The sequence below is a fragment of the Primulina eburnea genome, chromosome 18 (genome assembly GCF_022965805.1).
Source record: "Primulina eburnea isolate SZY01 chromosome 18, ASM2296580v1, whole genome shotgun sequence".
Classification (NCBI taxonomy): Eukaryota; Viridiplantae; Streptophyta; class Magnoliopsida; order Lamiales; family Gesneriaceae; genus Primulina; species Primulina eburnea.
This window is the reverse complement of record NC_133118.1, coordinates 22165753-22183177: the sequence shown is the minus strand read 5'-3', so window position 1 is coordinate 22183177 and position 17425 is coordinate 22165753. Positions and strand designations below refer to the sequence as shown.

Sequence of the window (17425 nt, the reverse complement as noted above, 5' to 3'; positions counted from 1 at the left end):
ATAGTGCTCAAAAAAATATGTAAGGACCGTGCATCGTATTATCATAAATCCTATGTGATTATCGATAATTTATGAAATTGTCATGTGATTATGTATTTGATGTATATCGTGACAATAAATTGAGAAATGAATATTAAATATGAATTGACGTTGTAAGAGCTCTAGCGGAGAAGCCGGACGTCAATATAGTACAAAAGTTAATATTGTACAGAACAAGTGGCGCCCAGGCGGTAGAAAATGACCGCCCGAGCGCCAGGGTAGAATTTGTTAACGTTCGGGCAGAACACTTCGCGCTCGAGCGGTAGTTTGTGACCGCCCGAGCGCGAAGCAAATGGCATGGGACAGAATATGCCGCGCCCGAGTGGTAATTTGTGACCGCCCGAGCGCGGTAAATATTTGATTCGGGGGCAGAATGTCTCGCGCTCGGGCGCGAGAGCGGTGGAAAGATAAGAACAATTTTTCCGTTCGTTTTCTTCAGTTTCATTTCAAAGGCTTCGAGAATAACCGAGAGAAATTTTAATTCTTTCTTCCAAATCGACTTCGAGACGCTGTCTAAACGCGAAACAAATTATATATTTGTGATCGTCGCGTCGAGGGCTTTTGACTGAGGTAATTTTCTTCTAGTTCCAGCAGCTCTAAATATTAAAGTGCTGGAATAGAGTGTATTTGAAGTTGAAATTCTTATATGTAGTAGAATAACCGACAAGAAACTTATATTCGAAGTCGGAATTGAATTATGATATGATTTTGATTTGATATGAATTTTTGAAGTTTCAAATGATATTTGAAACTCATATTAATGATTTTGGAACATATTATTGATTGGAATGAGTATGTTATTGATGTAGATAGACTATTATATTGGTATCTTCAAGCTACATCAATTGGAACGAAGAATTGAGGTATGTTGAGATCGGATAACATACGACAGGTATCTGTATTATATGATATATGTCGGTTTGATTGGATTGATTGGAATGAGATTATGTGTCTATATGCCCTATTTGTTGATTTATGTGGCATACATGACATTGGGATTTGAATATCGATGTATGAAATGAATGTTTTGTTAACACACATCATTTTATGCATACATCGATACATGACATGCACGTTGAGCTATGATCCTTGGATACCTTGATATGATTGGATTGGATTCCGGGGTTTGTGAACACAATCGCTATGCCGGTATTATGTGACCCGTAAAGCATAGACAATTGTGGCCCCATATGATTGGATATGAGATGTGGGATTTGATGGCGCTTTGCCGTCGCTATCATACATGTATCCCATATTGGCCGGTGTGCTAGCTCGAGCATTGATTTGATAGCGATTCGATTGATTCTGACATGTGCTCAGTGGATGGGCATTTGACCCTATACCTCCACGACATACATGCATTTCATACCATATATCATTGTTTATATATCTGTTGTATATATGATTGGTTGTTTCATACGGAGCTTTGCTCACCCCCAAGGGAGGCTGTTGTTGTCTTTGTGTGTGGACAATGGCAGGTACTCCAGGATATCAGGAGACCGGAGAGGGTACTTCTGGAGGGAGCCACATCTTGGGCTGAGATTTTATGTTTATGTCTTGTTCCCAGTATATATGTATATGTATCTATATACCGGGGCATGTCCCGAGGATATGAGTTATTTGTATGTGATTGGTTTTGATTACGTGTGGGCATGTTTATGACGTGAGATGAAATACTATTTTTAGTATTCAAATTAAATGATTTGGGCTCATTGCAAAGAAAATTTAAACTCGTTTTTCGCTGTAATTAATTAACCCTAATCAGTTTGCATTGTAATAACGATTAGGAGCTAAGGGCCCCACACAGAGTGGTATCAGAGCATAGCTGGGAATGCTCGATTGAGTATTGTGTACACTTGAATAGGCACAAATGAATTGTGCGTATGTGTTTGACTTATTTGTATTACTTGCTCTTATGTGAGTTGATTTGAGTAAGTATCTGATGAGATTGATGCTATGAGATGATGATATTATGAGTTGATATGAAATTGTGATATTCATCTTTTGATTTGTAGATGGATCACACAAATGAAACTGCGAGTAGCAGTACTGAGAGGATTATTGGGCAATTTGAAGGGTTGTCCATGGATGTTGTGATGGCTCGATTCCAGGATCTGAAACCACCGAGGTTCTTTGGCACTGAGAGTGCTGAAAGAGCTGAGGCCTGGCTAAAGGATATCGAGCACTTGTTTAATATTGTTGAGTATTCCAAGGCTCGGAGACTGAAACTTGCTCTCTATCAGTTGAAAGACCGAGCTAAATCTTGGTGGGAAGCCGCTGAGATTGGATTGAAAGAGGCCGGGACTGAAGTCACATGGGATGTCTTCAAGGCCCAGTTTTTGGAGCAGTATTCCCCTCCTTCTTATTATACTGCTCAGGAGAATGAATTTAATAATCTGCAGCAGGGAACGATGTCTGTTGCAGAGTATGCTTCGAAGTTTTCTACTCTGTTTAAGTATGCACCTCACGTAGCTGGGAATGCGAAGGCGAAATATAACAGGTTTTTTTGAAAGGATTGCATCCTGCTATATATACTTATGTTGTTTCTGGATTGCCTACCAGCTACGCAGAGGCAGTTGAACGAGCCAAGGCAGCCGAGGCTGGACTTAGGAGAGGAGGTCCACAGTATACTCCTCCACCTCCGGTGTCAGCCCAGCAGCCTACTTTTGCGGCCGAGAGGTAAGAAGTTCAAGAAGACTGGTTCTGTTTCTTCGTCTTCTTCGAGTTCTAGTGGATCACAGAGAGGGATTCCTGTAATTGCTCCCTATTGTAGCCATTGTGGAGGTAAACATACTATCGAGCAGTGTCGAGGTATGTTTGGTACTTGTTATCAGTGTGGGCAGGAAGGCCATTTCTCTCGAGTATGTCCGAACAGGGGTACGACTTCTGCTCAACCCCAGCCAGGATTTAGACCTGCTGTTTCTGTTCCATCTTTTCAGCAGTCGAGTGTCCCACGATATCGAGGACCGTGTGGTCAGAGTGCCCAAGTTCCTTCTCAAGTGAGAGTGTACGCCATGACCGAGGATCAGGCGAGAGAAGCTCCTGGTGGCGTGATTGCAGGTATTTGCACGCTTTGGAATTATCCTGCACGTGTTTTATTTGATACAAGAGCATCTCATTCATTCATATCTCATGCATTTGTTGCATCTCACGATATTGAGTGTACCCCGTTGTATGATACTTTGTCGATAGCCACGCCAGCAGGGAAGATTATTTTGTCTGAGAAATTTGTGCATAACTGTGTATTGATATATGAGGATGATGTGATATTCCTGAATTTGATTGTTCTCCCAATGCACGACTTTGATTGTATTGTTGGCATGGATATCTTGACGACAAATCGAGCTACTGTTGATTGTTGTCATGGAGTGGTTCGATTTCGACCGATTGATGGACCCAAGTAGAATTTTTATGGCAAGGGTTCCCAAGCCAAAATTCCATTGGTATCTTCCTTGGAAATGTCCCGATTATTGACTAGTGGAGATGAGGGTTATCTTATCTACGCTATTGATGTTTCAAAGAAGGAGTCTTCTTTATCTGAGATTCCAGTTGCGAAAGAATTCCCGGATGTATTTCCCAATGAGATTCCTTATTTTCCTCCTCATCGAGAAGTTGAATTTAGTATTGATCTTGTGCCGGGGACTGCGCCTATTTCTAAAGCTCCTTATTGCATGGCACCTCTGGAATTGAAAGAATTGAAAGAACAATTGCAGTACCTTCTCGATAAGGGATATATTCGACCGAGTGTATCACCTTGGGGAGCTCCAGTTTTATTTGTTCGAAAGAAAGATGGTACGATGCAAATGTGTATCGACTATAGACAACTGAATCGGGCTACTGTGAAAAACAAGTACCCACTTCCTCGTATTGATGATTTGTTTGATCAGCTTCAAGGTACTTCTGTATACTCGAAGATTGATCTTCGATCTGGGTATCATCAAGTACGAGTTCGAGATGAAGATGTGCCCAAAATTGCTTTTCGTACGAGGTATGGCCACTATGAATTTCTGGTTATGCCTTTTGGTCTTACGAATGCTCCTGCTATCTTTATGGATTTAATGAATCGTGTCTTCCGAGATTATCTGGACCGATTCGTTATTGTGTTTATTGATGACATTCTTGTCTATTCGAAATCGAAAAAGGAGCATGTTGAACATCTGAGACTGGTATTTCAAACTCTTCGTACTAGTCATCTGTATGCCAAATTGTCCAAATGTGAATTCTGGATGGACAAAGTGGTATTTCTGGGACACGTCATTTCGAGACATGGCATATCTGTTCATCCTTCGAAGGTCGAAGCTGTGTTGAATTGGCCAAGACCTACGAATGTTCCTGAGATCCGTAGCTTCATGGGTTTAGCGGGATATTATCGTCGTTTTATTGAAGGATTTTCGAAGATAGCTAAACTATTACTCATCTGACTCAGAAGAATCAGCGATTCATTTGGTCAGATGAATGTGAAGCTAGTTTTCTTGAATTGAAGACGAGATTGACCACAGCACCTGTGCTTACTATTCCCTCAGGTACCGGAGGATTTGTGGTATGTACAGATGCGTCTAGTAAAGGTTTGGGCTGTGTTCTGATGCAACATGGCAAAGTGGTTGCTTATGCGTCTCGTCAATTGAAATCTCATGAAACACGTTATCCTGTTCATGATCTCGAATTGGCTGCCATTTTGTTTGCTTTGAAGATTTGGCGTCATTATTTGTACGGAGAAAAGTTTGTTATCTATTTGGACCATAAGAGTCTGAAATATCTCTTTTCTCAATCTGATTTGAATATGAGGCAACGAAGGTGGATGGATATCCTGAAGGATTTTGATTGTGAGATTCAATATCACCCTGGATCGGTAAATGTTACTGCGGATGCCCTGAGCCGTAAAGTTCATGATTCTGTTCTAGCTTCTGTCAATGTCGCCAAAGTACACGAGGATATTTGTACTTCTGGCTGGACTTTTCACGCGAATTGGAATTCTGTCACTGTCTCAGTATTGCAAATTGAGCCGAATTTGATATCGAAAATACGAAAGGCCCAACGAAGCGATGCTCAAATCCAAAAGTCGAAAGAACTTGTAGCTGCAGGACATCAGTCTGGATTTCAGATTTCTTCTGATGGTTCCTTACAACTTAATGGTCGCCTGGTAGTTCCTGATGATTCTGTTTTGAAATCTGCCCTTCTTCGAGAAGCACATTGTAGCAAATACAGCATTCACCCTGGAGGTCGGAAGATGTATTTGACATTGAGACCTCAAATCTGGTGGAAACGTATGAAGAAGGACATTGCTGAGTTTATTTCGAAATGTCTTGTCTGCCAGCAAGTGAAAGCCGAGAGAATGAAACCTGGAGGATTGCTCCATAGTCTTGAAATCCCGAAATGGAATTGGGAACATATTGCTATGGATTTTGTGACTCATTTACCTCGTTCGCCCAAGGGCTGTGATGCTATTTGGGTTATTATTGATCGGCTTTCGAAATCTGCACATTTTATTCCGTATGAGCGGACTTATCCTTATAAGAGAATGGCCCGTTTATACATTGAGAATGTTGTGAGACTGCACGGAGTGCCAGTCTCAATTGTATCTGATCGTGATCCCAGGTTTGCTTCTAAATTCTGGGGTAGTTTTCAGGAAGCGATGGGTACGCGTTTGGCTATGAGTACCGCTTATCATCCTCAAACTGATGGCCAGATTGAGCGTACGATCCAAACGTTGGAAAACATGTTGCGTGCTGTTGTGATGGACTTCAGAATGGGATGGCAAGATGCCTTACCATTGGTTGAATTTTCTTATAATAATAGCTTTCAGACGAGTATCGGTATGGCACCGTTTGAAGCTCTATACGGGAGACGATGTAGATCACCGTTATTCTGGGATTAGATTGGTGAGAGACAATTGACTGGACCTGAAATTATACAGGAAATGAATGATAAGGTTCAGTTGATTCGGTAGCGGATGAAAGCTGCTCAGGATCTCAAATGAGTTATGCGAGCAAACGAAGACGACTCTTGGAATTCCAGAAAGGTGATAGAGGCACTGTTCGATTCGGCATGCGAGGTAAGTTATCACCTCGATATGTTGGTCCATACGAGATTCTTGATCGAGTCGGTGATCTTGCATATCGATTGGCATTACCACCAGCTCTATCAGCCATTCACAATGTATTTCATGTTTTTATGTTGAGGAAATATGAACCAGATCCATCACATGTGCTTGCACTTGATGAGGTTGAACTGGATCCTTCTCTTTCCTATGTTGAACAACCTGTTCGCATTATGGATCGAAAGGAAAAGATACTGAGAAACAAATCGATTCCGTTGGTTCGAGTGCAATGGACACGACATGGTGTGGAAGAGTCGACGTGGGAATTGGAAAGCAAGATGCGAGAATCGTACCCGCATTTGTTTGTTTCTACGACATCTATTCCATTGTATTCGATGTATTCTGATCCTTATTCTGATTTTAGTTTTGATATGTACTATAACTGGTGACATATGTATATGTACCAATGTTATGTATATAGAAATGTTTGAGATTTCGAGGACGAAATCTTTTAAGTGGGGGAGAAATGTAAGGACCGTGTATCGTATTATCATAAATCCTATGTGATTATCGATAATTTATGAAATTGTCATGTGATTATGTATTTGATGTATATCGTGACAATAAATTGAGAAATGAATATTAAATATAAATTGACGTTGTAAGAGCTCGAGCGGAGAAGCCGGACGCCAATATAGTACAAAAGTTAATATTGTACAGAACAAGTGGCGCCCGGGCAGTAGAAAATGACCGCCCGAGCGCCAGGGTATAATTTGTTAATGTTCGGGCAGAACACTTCGCGCCCGAGTGGTAGTTTGTGACCGCCCGAGCGCGAAGCAAATGGCATGGGACAGAATATGCCGCGCCCGACCGGTAATTTGTGACCGCCCGAGCGCGGTACATATTTTATTCGGGGGCAGAATGTCTCGCGCTCGGGCGCGACAATTCTACCGCCCGAGCGCGAGAGCGGTGGAAAGATAAGAACAATTTTTCCGTTCGTTTTATTCATTTTCTTTTCAAAGGATTCTAGAATAACCGAGAGAAATTTTAATTCTTTCTTCCAAATCGACTTCGAGACGCTGTCTAAACGCGAAACAAATTATATATTTGTGATCGTCACGTCGAGGGCTTCTGACTGAGGTAATTTTCTTCTAGTTCCAGCAGCTCTAAATATTAAAGTGCTGGAATAGAGTGTATTTGAAGTTGAACTTCTTATATGTAGTAGAATAACCGACAAGAAACTTATATTCGAAGTCGGAATTGAATTATGATATGATTTTGATTTGATATGAATTTTTGAAGTTTCAAATGATATTTGAAACTCATATTAATGATTTTGGAACATATTATTGATTGGAATGAGTATGTTATTGATGTAGATAGACTATTATATTGGTATCTTCAAGCTACATCAATTGGAACGAATAATTGAGGTATGTTGCGACCGGATATAATACGATAGGTATCTGTATTATATGATATATGTCGGTTTGATTGGATTGATTGGAATGAGATTATGTGTCTATATGCCCTATTTGTTGATTATGTGGCATACATGACATTGGGATTTGAATATCAATGTATGAAATGAATGTTTTGTTAACACACATCATTTTATGCATACATCGATGCATGACATGCACGTTGAGCTATGATCCTTGGATACCTTGATATGATTGGATTGGATTCCGGGGTTTGTGAACACAATCGCTATGCCGGTATTATGTTACCCGTAAAGCATAGACAATTGTGGCCCCATCTGATTGGATATGAGATGTGGGATTTGATGGCTCTTTGCCGACGCTATCATACATGTATCCCATATTGGCCGGTGTGCCAGCTCGAGCATTGATTTGATAGCGATTCGATTGATTCTGACATGTGCTCAGTGGATGGGCATTTGACCCTATACCTCCACGACATACATGCATTGCATACCATATATCATTGTTTAGATATCTGTGATATATATGATTGGTTGTTCCATACGGAGCTTTGCTCACCCCCAAGGGGGGCTCTTGTTGTCTTTGTGTGTGGACAATGGCAGGTACTCCAGGATATCAGGAGACCGGATAGGGTACTTCTGGAGGGAGCCACAACTTGGGCTGAGGTTTTATGTTTATGTCTTGTTCACAGTATATATGTATATGTATCTATATACCGGGGCATGTCCCGAGGATATGAGTTATTTGTATGTGATTGGTTTTGATTACGTGTGGGCATGTTTATAACGTGAGATGAAATACTATTTTTAGTATTCAAATTAAATGATTTGGGCTCATTGCAAAGAAAATTTAAACTCGTTTTCCGTTGTAATTAATTAACCGTAATCAGATTGCATTGCAATAACGATTAGGAGCTAAGGGCCCCACACAATATCTTGAATGTCAGGATTTAAAATTAAAACTTCCGTCTCGTTTGGGCACGGGAAAACACGATTCACAACAATGAGCTGAGACCATTTTAAAAAGTTTTTTTCCATTCAGCCGATATGCGTAATAGATTTGTTGTAATTCTGGAATTCCGGCCTTTTTCAGCCATCAACAATTACAAGAATAAGAAATCGAAGGACATGTAATATCAGACTAAAACAACAGCAATGAATTCGCGTATCAGATCCAAAAGGATCGAGCCTTATATTTCTGATACCAAGTCGAACAAAAAGAAGAATATAATTGCTGGAAATAAAGAGTGTACTTTTCATTACATCTCCCACAACATTTACAATCATTAGTATCAGATTTACAGGCACGATAAGATAATATAAAATGCAAACATAATTGTAATCCCTTTAACTAAGGGATCTCCAAATTATCCTAATTTACAAAAATTTGATTATGTCCATTGTCTGTAATTATATCTTCATATCTTCAACATAATGTGTACTATTATTTTTCTACTGTTGTATGTAACAACGCTATTGTCTGGTTGAAGTAAGAATTATTATTCTTTTGAAGGATCGGGTATATTTACTTTGGCAATAGTGATCCATATAATTTTCTAGAACTTGAAGTACCTTCGTTGATCAAAATTCAGCCTAGAGATTGCACATTATTTTGTGTGATCTTAAAGAATAGAGAATGTATTTTTTAGGCAATGTTAATGGGTTATGATGCGATCCGGGTAAAATTGATGAGCCAGGTCGGATTCTCTGTCGGATCAGCTATCAATGTTATGTAGGAGATAAGAGCAGTGCGACTGGATCGAAAATTCCTCTCCTTACACAGCGGGAATCTTCAACCAGGAATGTAATCACGTGAATGGGCGCCGGAGAGGTGTCTGGCGTGGCCACTCCGATGCTTAAGTCAGTGAAGGATTTAAGAAAGAAACCGATGTAACCAGATGATGGTTGTGAAATTTGTGTGAGAGTGTAGGCAGTAAATGAGCACTAAATGTGAGTATTCAATATATGAATAGCGAATAAATGTAAAAAGAGAACCTGGTATTTATTGTGGGGGATGTAATGATGACCTCGTTTTATGTGCTACCTAATAATTATAGTAGGGCGGCTGATTATACTCTATATTCTGGCATGTCAAATCTCTTACTAGTCATATCCAGCTTACCTGATTTTTTCAGCTACTTGGTGTCAGATAAGGAGGCCGTCCACACCCTACCTTACTAGTGTACTCGAGTGTGGCGCTTATACCGAAGTAGCCCTGGTAGAAAGCTTCCAGGGAATTTGTATAAGAGCCCGTGCATGCAATAGCCCGGTGAGAAAAAGTCTCGAGTGTTCTGGCCCAGCTTGCTGATGAAACTTTTTCGTATATTCTCCTGGGCGAGCTATACGTCCACTCGAGATCCAGGCTTATATGCAGATCCCCGCCCCATCGCCCCGGGTCATTCATGACCCATGGATAATCCTTTTTCCTGACCCGAGCACTATTCATGGCCCGAGGCGTCCCGGTGTATCATCATTCCCTCCTTAAATAGTCGGGCTAGAGTCATACTCGCTGTCCCGATTAGTTTTGTGTGCTCGGTCGGAAAATAATTTTTAGTTTAGTCTCCCCAGTTAATAAAGCTGATGTCATATTATTAGGGCTGACGTAAGCCCTAGAATCCCATTAGTCAGAAACTTTTTGTATTCTGAGAAGATAAATCATTATGACACTTCGAAGTTTGAGTCTGTCTTTTCAAATATCCCGTTTGATTTCCAACGTTAATCTGATCCGTCCATCTGTTTTGAGATCAACGGTTCAGATTAACACCCCTCGCCTATATATACCATTACCCTTGATTCATTTTTACTTTTTACTCCTCGAACTTCCTTCCTCTGCAAACTATCTTCTCCGGCGACGCGTTCTCAGGTGATCTCTGTTACCAATCACCAGTCACTACCTTCCCGTTTTTCCAGTAAGTCTTTTCTTCCCTACCAACTTTACTTCTCATCTTCTTAATCATGTCAAATTCCACTTCTTCTACCTCCGGTCAAAATGCCAACGGTTTGTCGGAGGACAACTCCCCGACCCCTTCTGAAACTTCTGCGCACATTCCCATAGCCAATCCTATTCCATCTTCTCGGCACCTCCCGAAACCAAAATCTAAAACCATTGCCACTTCTTCCAAGCCAACCGGTCCCCGAGATAGAGTGAAGGACAAGGTTTCCGGGCCTTTGTGATTTTCCACTGTGACCTCTACCCTTCGTCCCAGGGCTCTTGAAGAAATTAGGTCTCTATGGTCAATTCCTTTAAATTACAAAATCGTTATTCCCGAACCAAACGATCACCCCAACACCCAACCCCCGGGCTTGCAAACCTTCTTTGTAGAGCAAATCAAAAGCGGGCTCAGGTTCCTGGTTCATCACTTTTTCGAAGGGATTGCTCGATTCTTTGGGCTCCCGATTAACCATCTCCATCCTAATGCTTTTAGGATTATGGTAGCCACCTTTATCTCTTTCGCATGAAAAATATCCCCATCAACACCTCTATTTTTCATTTTTTTTTCTTGTCGGTTTAATGACGGGGTCTTTTCTTTCATGGTCCAGATGCATTACCGATTCCTGACATACATTTCTTCCTCCTTGAAGGGATAGAAAACAAATTTTTTTTTTTTGTACAACTCCCCCAGCCTTTAACCTGTTCAACAAGCTTCTTGCCTTCCATGCCTGAGTAGCCTGAACTACCTCGAGATTTCAAACTGCTTCCCCCTTTCACTCATGCCCGGGACGTCTTGGAAGGCCAGTCCTTTCTGTCATTTGTGTTGATCGGGGGGTGCAATTTGGTTCACTACGGTATAGGGCCCCGCCCTCAAGACCTAGTGGACCAGATCATAGATGAATTTGGCCAGGCTGGTAAATTATTTTCCCCACTGGCCTCTTAACTTGTGTTTTATTTTGCTAACATGTATTTTTGGTGCCACAGAGGAAAAAATTATCAAGGCCAACCTACTCGAGGCAGCTCCCCAGAAAACGACAGAGCAGAAACAAGCCTGGGTGGAGAAGAGGGCCCGGGAATCACAAGAGCAAGAAGAACGTCGAGCCCGGGTAGAGGCTGAGGCCCGGGAAACACAAGAGAACGATGAGCGACGGGCCCGCGCAGAGACTGAGGCCCAAGAATAGACTGTTCCTACGAAGAGGACCCAGCTCCTCTAAATCATCGTAAGAGGAAAGCTGTAATCGAGCCGATCCTCAAGTCGGTTATCATAGAGGAGGAGGGGCCTGAGGTAACTGCCCGATCACACCTTCCTCCCGCCTCATCTACCGGCCCTACTCTTCAAGGTGGAGTGCCTTTGGTCTTGCCAAACATGTTTGGTGATGACGTAAGCACGGACCTGACCAAGATGGTGTGGGGTCTCCTTCGCCCTGAAGAGGTCGAGCATCTCAAGGGTCTTCACCCCAACCAGAAACTATTTGAGGTGGTTTCCCGGTCTTTCTTTGTAAGTCTCTATTTTTTTTCTTATTTTTTTAACTTGTTCCTTTCATTTAACTGTGCAAATTTATTAATCCTCCCTTTAACCGCAGGACTTGCAGATGCTCATATCTTCTTATGAGCAGGTGGCTACCGCAACCAGGAATGCAAATCATCAGGCCTCCAATGCCCGGGAGATGCATGATAAACTCCACGGGGAGTTGGACCGGGTAAAAGAACTTCGTGAGCTTGTCCTAGCCCAGGAGAAGGCCGGCTGGAAACAGCAAGTGGACCTGGCCCAAGCAGAACAGGCCGAGGAACGAAAATCCCTCAATGACCACTCAGATGCTGCTAAGCTAGAGATACAGGCAGCCAGGGAAGAAGAAGAATACTCCCGAGCCCGAGCTGAAGAGGCACATGTTGCTCTAGATCTCTTGAGGACTTCGCAAGAAGAAACGATGGCTCAATTTTTGAAGTCTCGAGAGTGCAAGAAGATGGTGGCTGATAAAGCCTTTGTCTACTTTGACCTGGGCTTCAACAAATGTTTGGAGCAATTTCAAGAGGCATGCCTTGTTCCTCCTGACCAGGAAGATTTTTTAGACCTGATGAAGGCTGCGGCTTCTCTTCCGGAGGATGAGGAGGAAGGAGAAAAACAAGATCCACTAGAATAGATTTTTTTTCTTCCCGGGGTTCCAGACACTTTGTAAATTCTCTTTTTGTTTAATGAAATATCTTTTCCCTTTATTTTTCCTGCATCTGATAAGTAATTGAAAATATATCGAAGAAGTGTTAGAAATGTCTTAGACTTTTTGAATGTCCTTACAAATTTTATAATTTTCACCAAAGTCTTGTAGATAATTCCTGGGCTCGGTAATGACCGAGGTACGGGTCCCCGGGCCAGGATACGAGATCCTGGACTTTGTAGATGACCGGGGAGCGGGTCCCCGGACCAGTGTGCGGGTCCCCGGACCAGGGTACGGGTCCTTGGGCTTAATTGATGACCGGGGTACGGTTCCCTGGGCAAGGATACGGGTTCCTGGAATTTGTAGATGACCGGGGTGCGGGTCCCCGGGCCAGAGTACGGGTCCCTGGGCTTAATAGATGACTGGGGTACGGGTCCTCGGGCAAGCATACGGGTTCTTGGACTTTGTAGATGACCGGGGAGCAGGTCCTCGGGCTAGGGTACGGGTCCCTAGGTATAATAGATCACCGGGGTACGGGTCCCCGGGACAGGATACGGGTTCCTGGACTTTGTAGAAGATCGGGGTGAGGATCCTCGGGCCAAGTTACGGATCCCTGGACTTAATAGATGACCGGGGTGCGGGTCCCCGGGCCAGATATGGGTTCTTGGACTTTGTAGATGATCAGGGTGCGGGTCCCTGGGCCAGGATACGGGTCCCTGGACTTAATAGATATTTTTCTGAACAATTTCTTTATTTGATTAACAGATAACAAATACAAGGACTGAACTTTAAACATAATATTTCTTCAGATGAAATGCATTCCATGGTCTCTTAAGGGTGTGTCCCTGAGAATTTTCTAGATAATAAGCCGCTACCGAGCTAACTCTCTGAATCACTTTGAAAGGTCCCTCCCAACGAGCTTCCAATTTTCCCACATCGCCTACTGGCTTCACTTTCTTCATAACTAGGTCTCTGACCTGGAAATATGGCGCTCGAACATGTTTATCATACGATTTCATAACCCGGTTTCGGTAGGCTTCCATCCGGATGGCTGCCCAATCCTTCTTTTCTTCAACTAGATCAAGCTCAATGGCCCGGGTCTGATCATTGTTATTCGGGTAAGATTCCACCCGAGCAGAAGATTGTCTGATTTTCGTAGGTAAGACTGCTTCCGAGTCATAGACTAAACTGTAAGGAGTTTCTCGATTAGCTGTTCGAGGTGTAGTTCGATACGCCCACAGTATACTCGACAATTCTTCAAACCAGTCTTTACCATTTCCATGAAGTCAAACTTTTAATGATTGTACAATGATCCTATTGGTTACCTTAGTTTGGCCATTGGCTTGTGGGTAAGCTACTGAGGTGAAAGACTGAGCGATCTTCATTTCTTGGCACCAAGACATAATTTTCTTTCCTTGGAATTGTCTTCCATTGTCCGAAACTATTCTTCTAGGGATACCAAATCTGAAAACAATATTTTCCAGAGAAATTTCATCACCTCTTCCTCAGTAATTTTTCCCAAAGGTTCAGCTTACACCCATTTAGAGAAATAATCAACAGCTATCAGCTTCCACTCATTTAGAGAAATAATCAACAGCGGAACATCAGAGACCAGCAGGCTTGCTCAAGCCTCTTCCTATTCCCGAGTAGAAGTGGTAGAATATTACCATGGACTTCGTGGTAGGTTTGCCGAAGTCAGCCAGAGGGTCAAATGCTATCTGGGTGATTGTTGATCTTCTTACCGAATCAGCGCACTTCTTGCCTATTACGACGACTTTCACCATGATTCAGTATGCAGAGTTGTATATCCGAGAGATAGTCAGACTTCATGGTATACCCATTTCGATAGTGTCAGACCAAGATCCTAGATTTACTTCCACTTTTTGGAAGAGTCTGCATTCAACTATGGGTACGAAGTTGTTGTTTAGCACAGCTTTCCATCCTAAGATGGATGGTCAGTCAGAGAGAGTTATCCAGATTTTGGAGGATCTTCTTCGTGCATGTGTCATCGATTTCTCAGGGAGTTGGGAGTCGAAGTTGCCATTGGTGGAATTTACCTATAACAACAGTTTTCAGTCCTCTATAGGTATGACTCCATATGAAGCACTATATGATCGTAAGTGTAGATCACATATTCATTGGGATGAGGTACGGGAAAGTTCAGAATTGGGTTCGGAGATTATTCAGCAGTCTGCCAACGTAGTAGTCAAGATCCGTGATAGAATGAGGACTTCTCAGAGTCGACAGAAGAGTTATGCGGGTCAGAGAAGAGAGATCTAGAGTTTGCCGTTGGCGACCGTGTTTTCGTGAAGATAGCACCTATTGAAGGTGTCATGCGGTTCGGGAAGAAAAGAAAGCTCAGTCCGAGATTCATCGGACCATTCGAGATCCTAGACAGAGTTGGGACGTTAGCTTATCGTGTTGCTCTTCCGCCTAATCTGGCCGGAGTACACAACGTGTTCCACGTATCTATGCTGAGGAAGTATATGGTGAATCTTTCGCATGTCTTGAACTTCGAACCGTTGCAGCTCACTCTGAACCTGTCTTATGAAGAAAGACCAGCGCAAATCTTAGACAGACAGGAGAAAAAGTTTAGGAACAAAATGGTGGAGCTAGTAAAGGTCAAATGGCTTAATCATTCGGAGGAAGAAGCTACGGGGGAGTCTGAGCCAGAAATGAGGAGTCGGTGTCCCGAGTTATTCGGTAAGTTTTAATTTCGAGGACGAATTTTCTTTTAAGGGGGGAGAGTTGTAGAACCCGAAAAATCAGAGTACGTATAACCCATGCATAATTGCTATTATTTAAATTAAAAATGATGTGTATATATATATATATATGAAAGGTGTAATTCATTTTAATAGTTGTTAAGTCATGATCATTTATTTTATAACGCATGAGTTTAGTTTTTAACTTTTCGGATAAATACGCGAGGTCGGACTGGAGTTGGAGTATTGAGATAAAATTAATAATAAGAAAATATTCCTAAATTTCATTTAAGCCTAGGAATAATTTCTTTTAATGAGAAAGAATGTTTTAAGATTTATTAAGTTAATTAGAGTTAAGTTATTAAATAAGTTCTTCAATGTCCAATATTTAGTTAAAAGCCTAAATTAAAATGTGTAACCAAATGGGATAAACTAATCTAGGCCTAATATATTCAAAAAATTAAAACCTAACATTTTAATAGTAATTCTTTTGACCAAGTCATGCCATGCAAGATTGTTATCCTAAATTAGTTAATTCACTAAAATATATATTGAGTGTTTAAAACTTTAAGAATTCAAAATACAATATTTAAGCAATATTTTTACCTTGCATTTAGACAAAAAATTTCGGTCATCACACCCACCAATTCCCCCACATTTCGTACAACTAGAAAGGGAAAGAAACCTTTCCTCTTGCCATTCAATCTCCTCACATGAAACTTCCATCTAATGCATTCTTGACTCATTTATCACCCTTGTAACCCTCACCTTCATAATCTAGCATCCCTCATCCTTAAGCTTCGAAAACTTCAGTGATAGCAGTAGAAAAAAAAATCGTGAGTTAGCAACAAGAAAACAACAGAGAAAAGAAACTCTGACTCCACCGCGCCGTGTTCGTCGTATAGTTTGTTTTCTTCTTCAACCAATTTCCAGGCATGCATTATTGTTCATTTTCTCTTCAATAAAGTCCTATAGATATTTTTTTAACCATTACATGTTCATGATTCACGAATCAAGGCAAAAATGACAGCAACTTTACAAAAATTATGTGCAGCCCTCTCGGCCATTGATTTGTACCTCACAGTTGGATTGATTTTGTTGGTTACAAGAAATTGGTCGGTTCCAGGGACTCAAGGCTGCACTAGGCATGATTCAGAGTGTGTTAGGGTCATGTTGGTTCATTAGTTCAAGCCCATACATGCAGGATGAAGGTTTGACAACAACTTTCCCATAGTTGCAAGTTGGAGTCACAATTTTTGTGTTTGGTTGTCTATGGTGAGAGTTCGAATCTTGGTTGGCCCAGGGCCTGTAAACATGGTTAGAACCCTCCCTTAGCATGTCTAGGACGTGACCAAGATGGCCTTTCTAGACTTGGTTCATGGATACATCAAAATTTTAAAACAACAACATAAGTGCTCTTCGATTTTGTTCATTTTCTGGGTGAATGAGGCTTCGGCTTTTGGGGGTTTGGGTGAAGCTTGGTTGGCTTTTAGCCCTTATCCATGGTTCATACAATAGCTCATCATGTCTAAATCGAGCCATGATCGATAATATGACCACTGGAACGATACATGATAGCCCAACAATTCAATTCATCACAGTACAGAATTTTGGCGTCCACGGTTTGAACTTTGGGTGGTCCTAGGCAATTGCTTGAGTTGTGGTTGGCCAAGTGCCCTTAGACAAGGTTCAATCCATGCCTTAGGATGTTGGTAAGGGACTCTGGTTGGTGGTTCAAGCCCCAACGGCCATTAGTTCTTAAACCACGCAAAGGAAGCGCTGTTGCTGCCGCGGCTTTTGACAGCAACTTCGTCTCGGTTCAGGAGGTTGGTTTGAGTTCTTGGTTGGCTTTTAGCATATGGCCGACAGTACCTCAATGAGTTGGGAAGGTCATGTCTTTGGTTGTTCGTGATTTGGTTAAGTTTAGAGGTCGTACGAGAAATTATAATGCAATGTGCCAAAGTGACTCTGGAAAGAGCGTTTTATGATTTTGGCCTCCATTCACTATTTTCGTGTATTAAATTTATTAGGAATATTATTTCATCATGTTAGGTGCATTTTAATCATGACTAAACGATGGTTCAATTTTGGTTCGGGTTGGTACGGGGTCATGGT

At 41.8% G+C, this 17425-nt stretch overlaps 2 protein-coding genes across 3 annotated transcripts in view; both read right to left on the bottom strand.

The window, feature by feature from the left end:
• LOC140819807 (pentatricopeptide repeat-containing protein At4g14850) overlaps positions 1–17425 on the bottom strand; it is a 76509-nt gene that overhangs the window by 44458 nt on the left and 14626 nt on the right. The window contains exon 2 of one of the 2 annotated variants that reach the window (XM_073180038.1): positions 8520–8604. The exons of the other annotated variant lie outside the window; for it this stretch is intronic. The gene's annotated coding sequence lies outside the window, so the exon portion shown is untranslated. The remainder of the gene's footprint in view (positions 1–8519; positions 8605–17425) is intronic. 2 annotated transcript variants of the gene reach the window in all.
• On the bottom strand, positions 13394–14446 carry LOC140819162 (uncharacterized). Its single transcript, XM_073179172.1, has 2 exons — positions 14443–14446; positions 13394–13872 (listed from the first exon to the last, which is right to left on the bottom strand). Exons 1-2 carry the CDS (start codon positions 14444–14446, stop codon positions 13394–13396), a joined length of 483 nt encoding a protein of 160 aa, XP_073035273.1.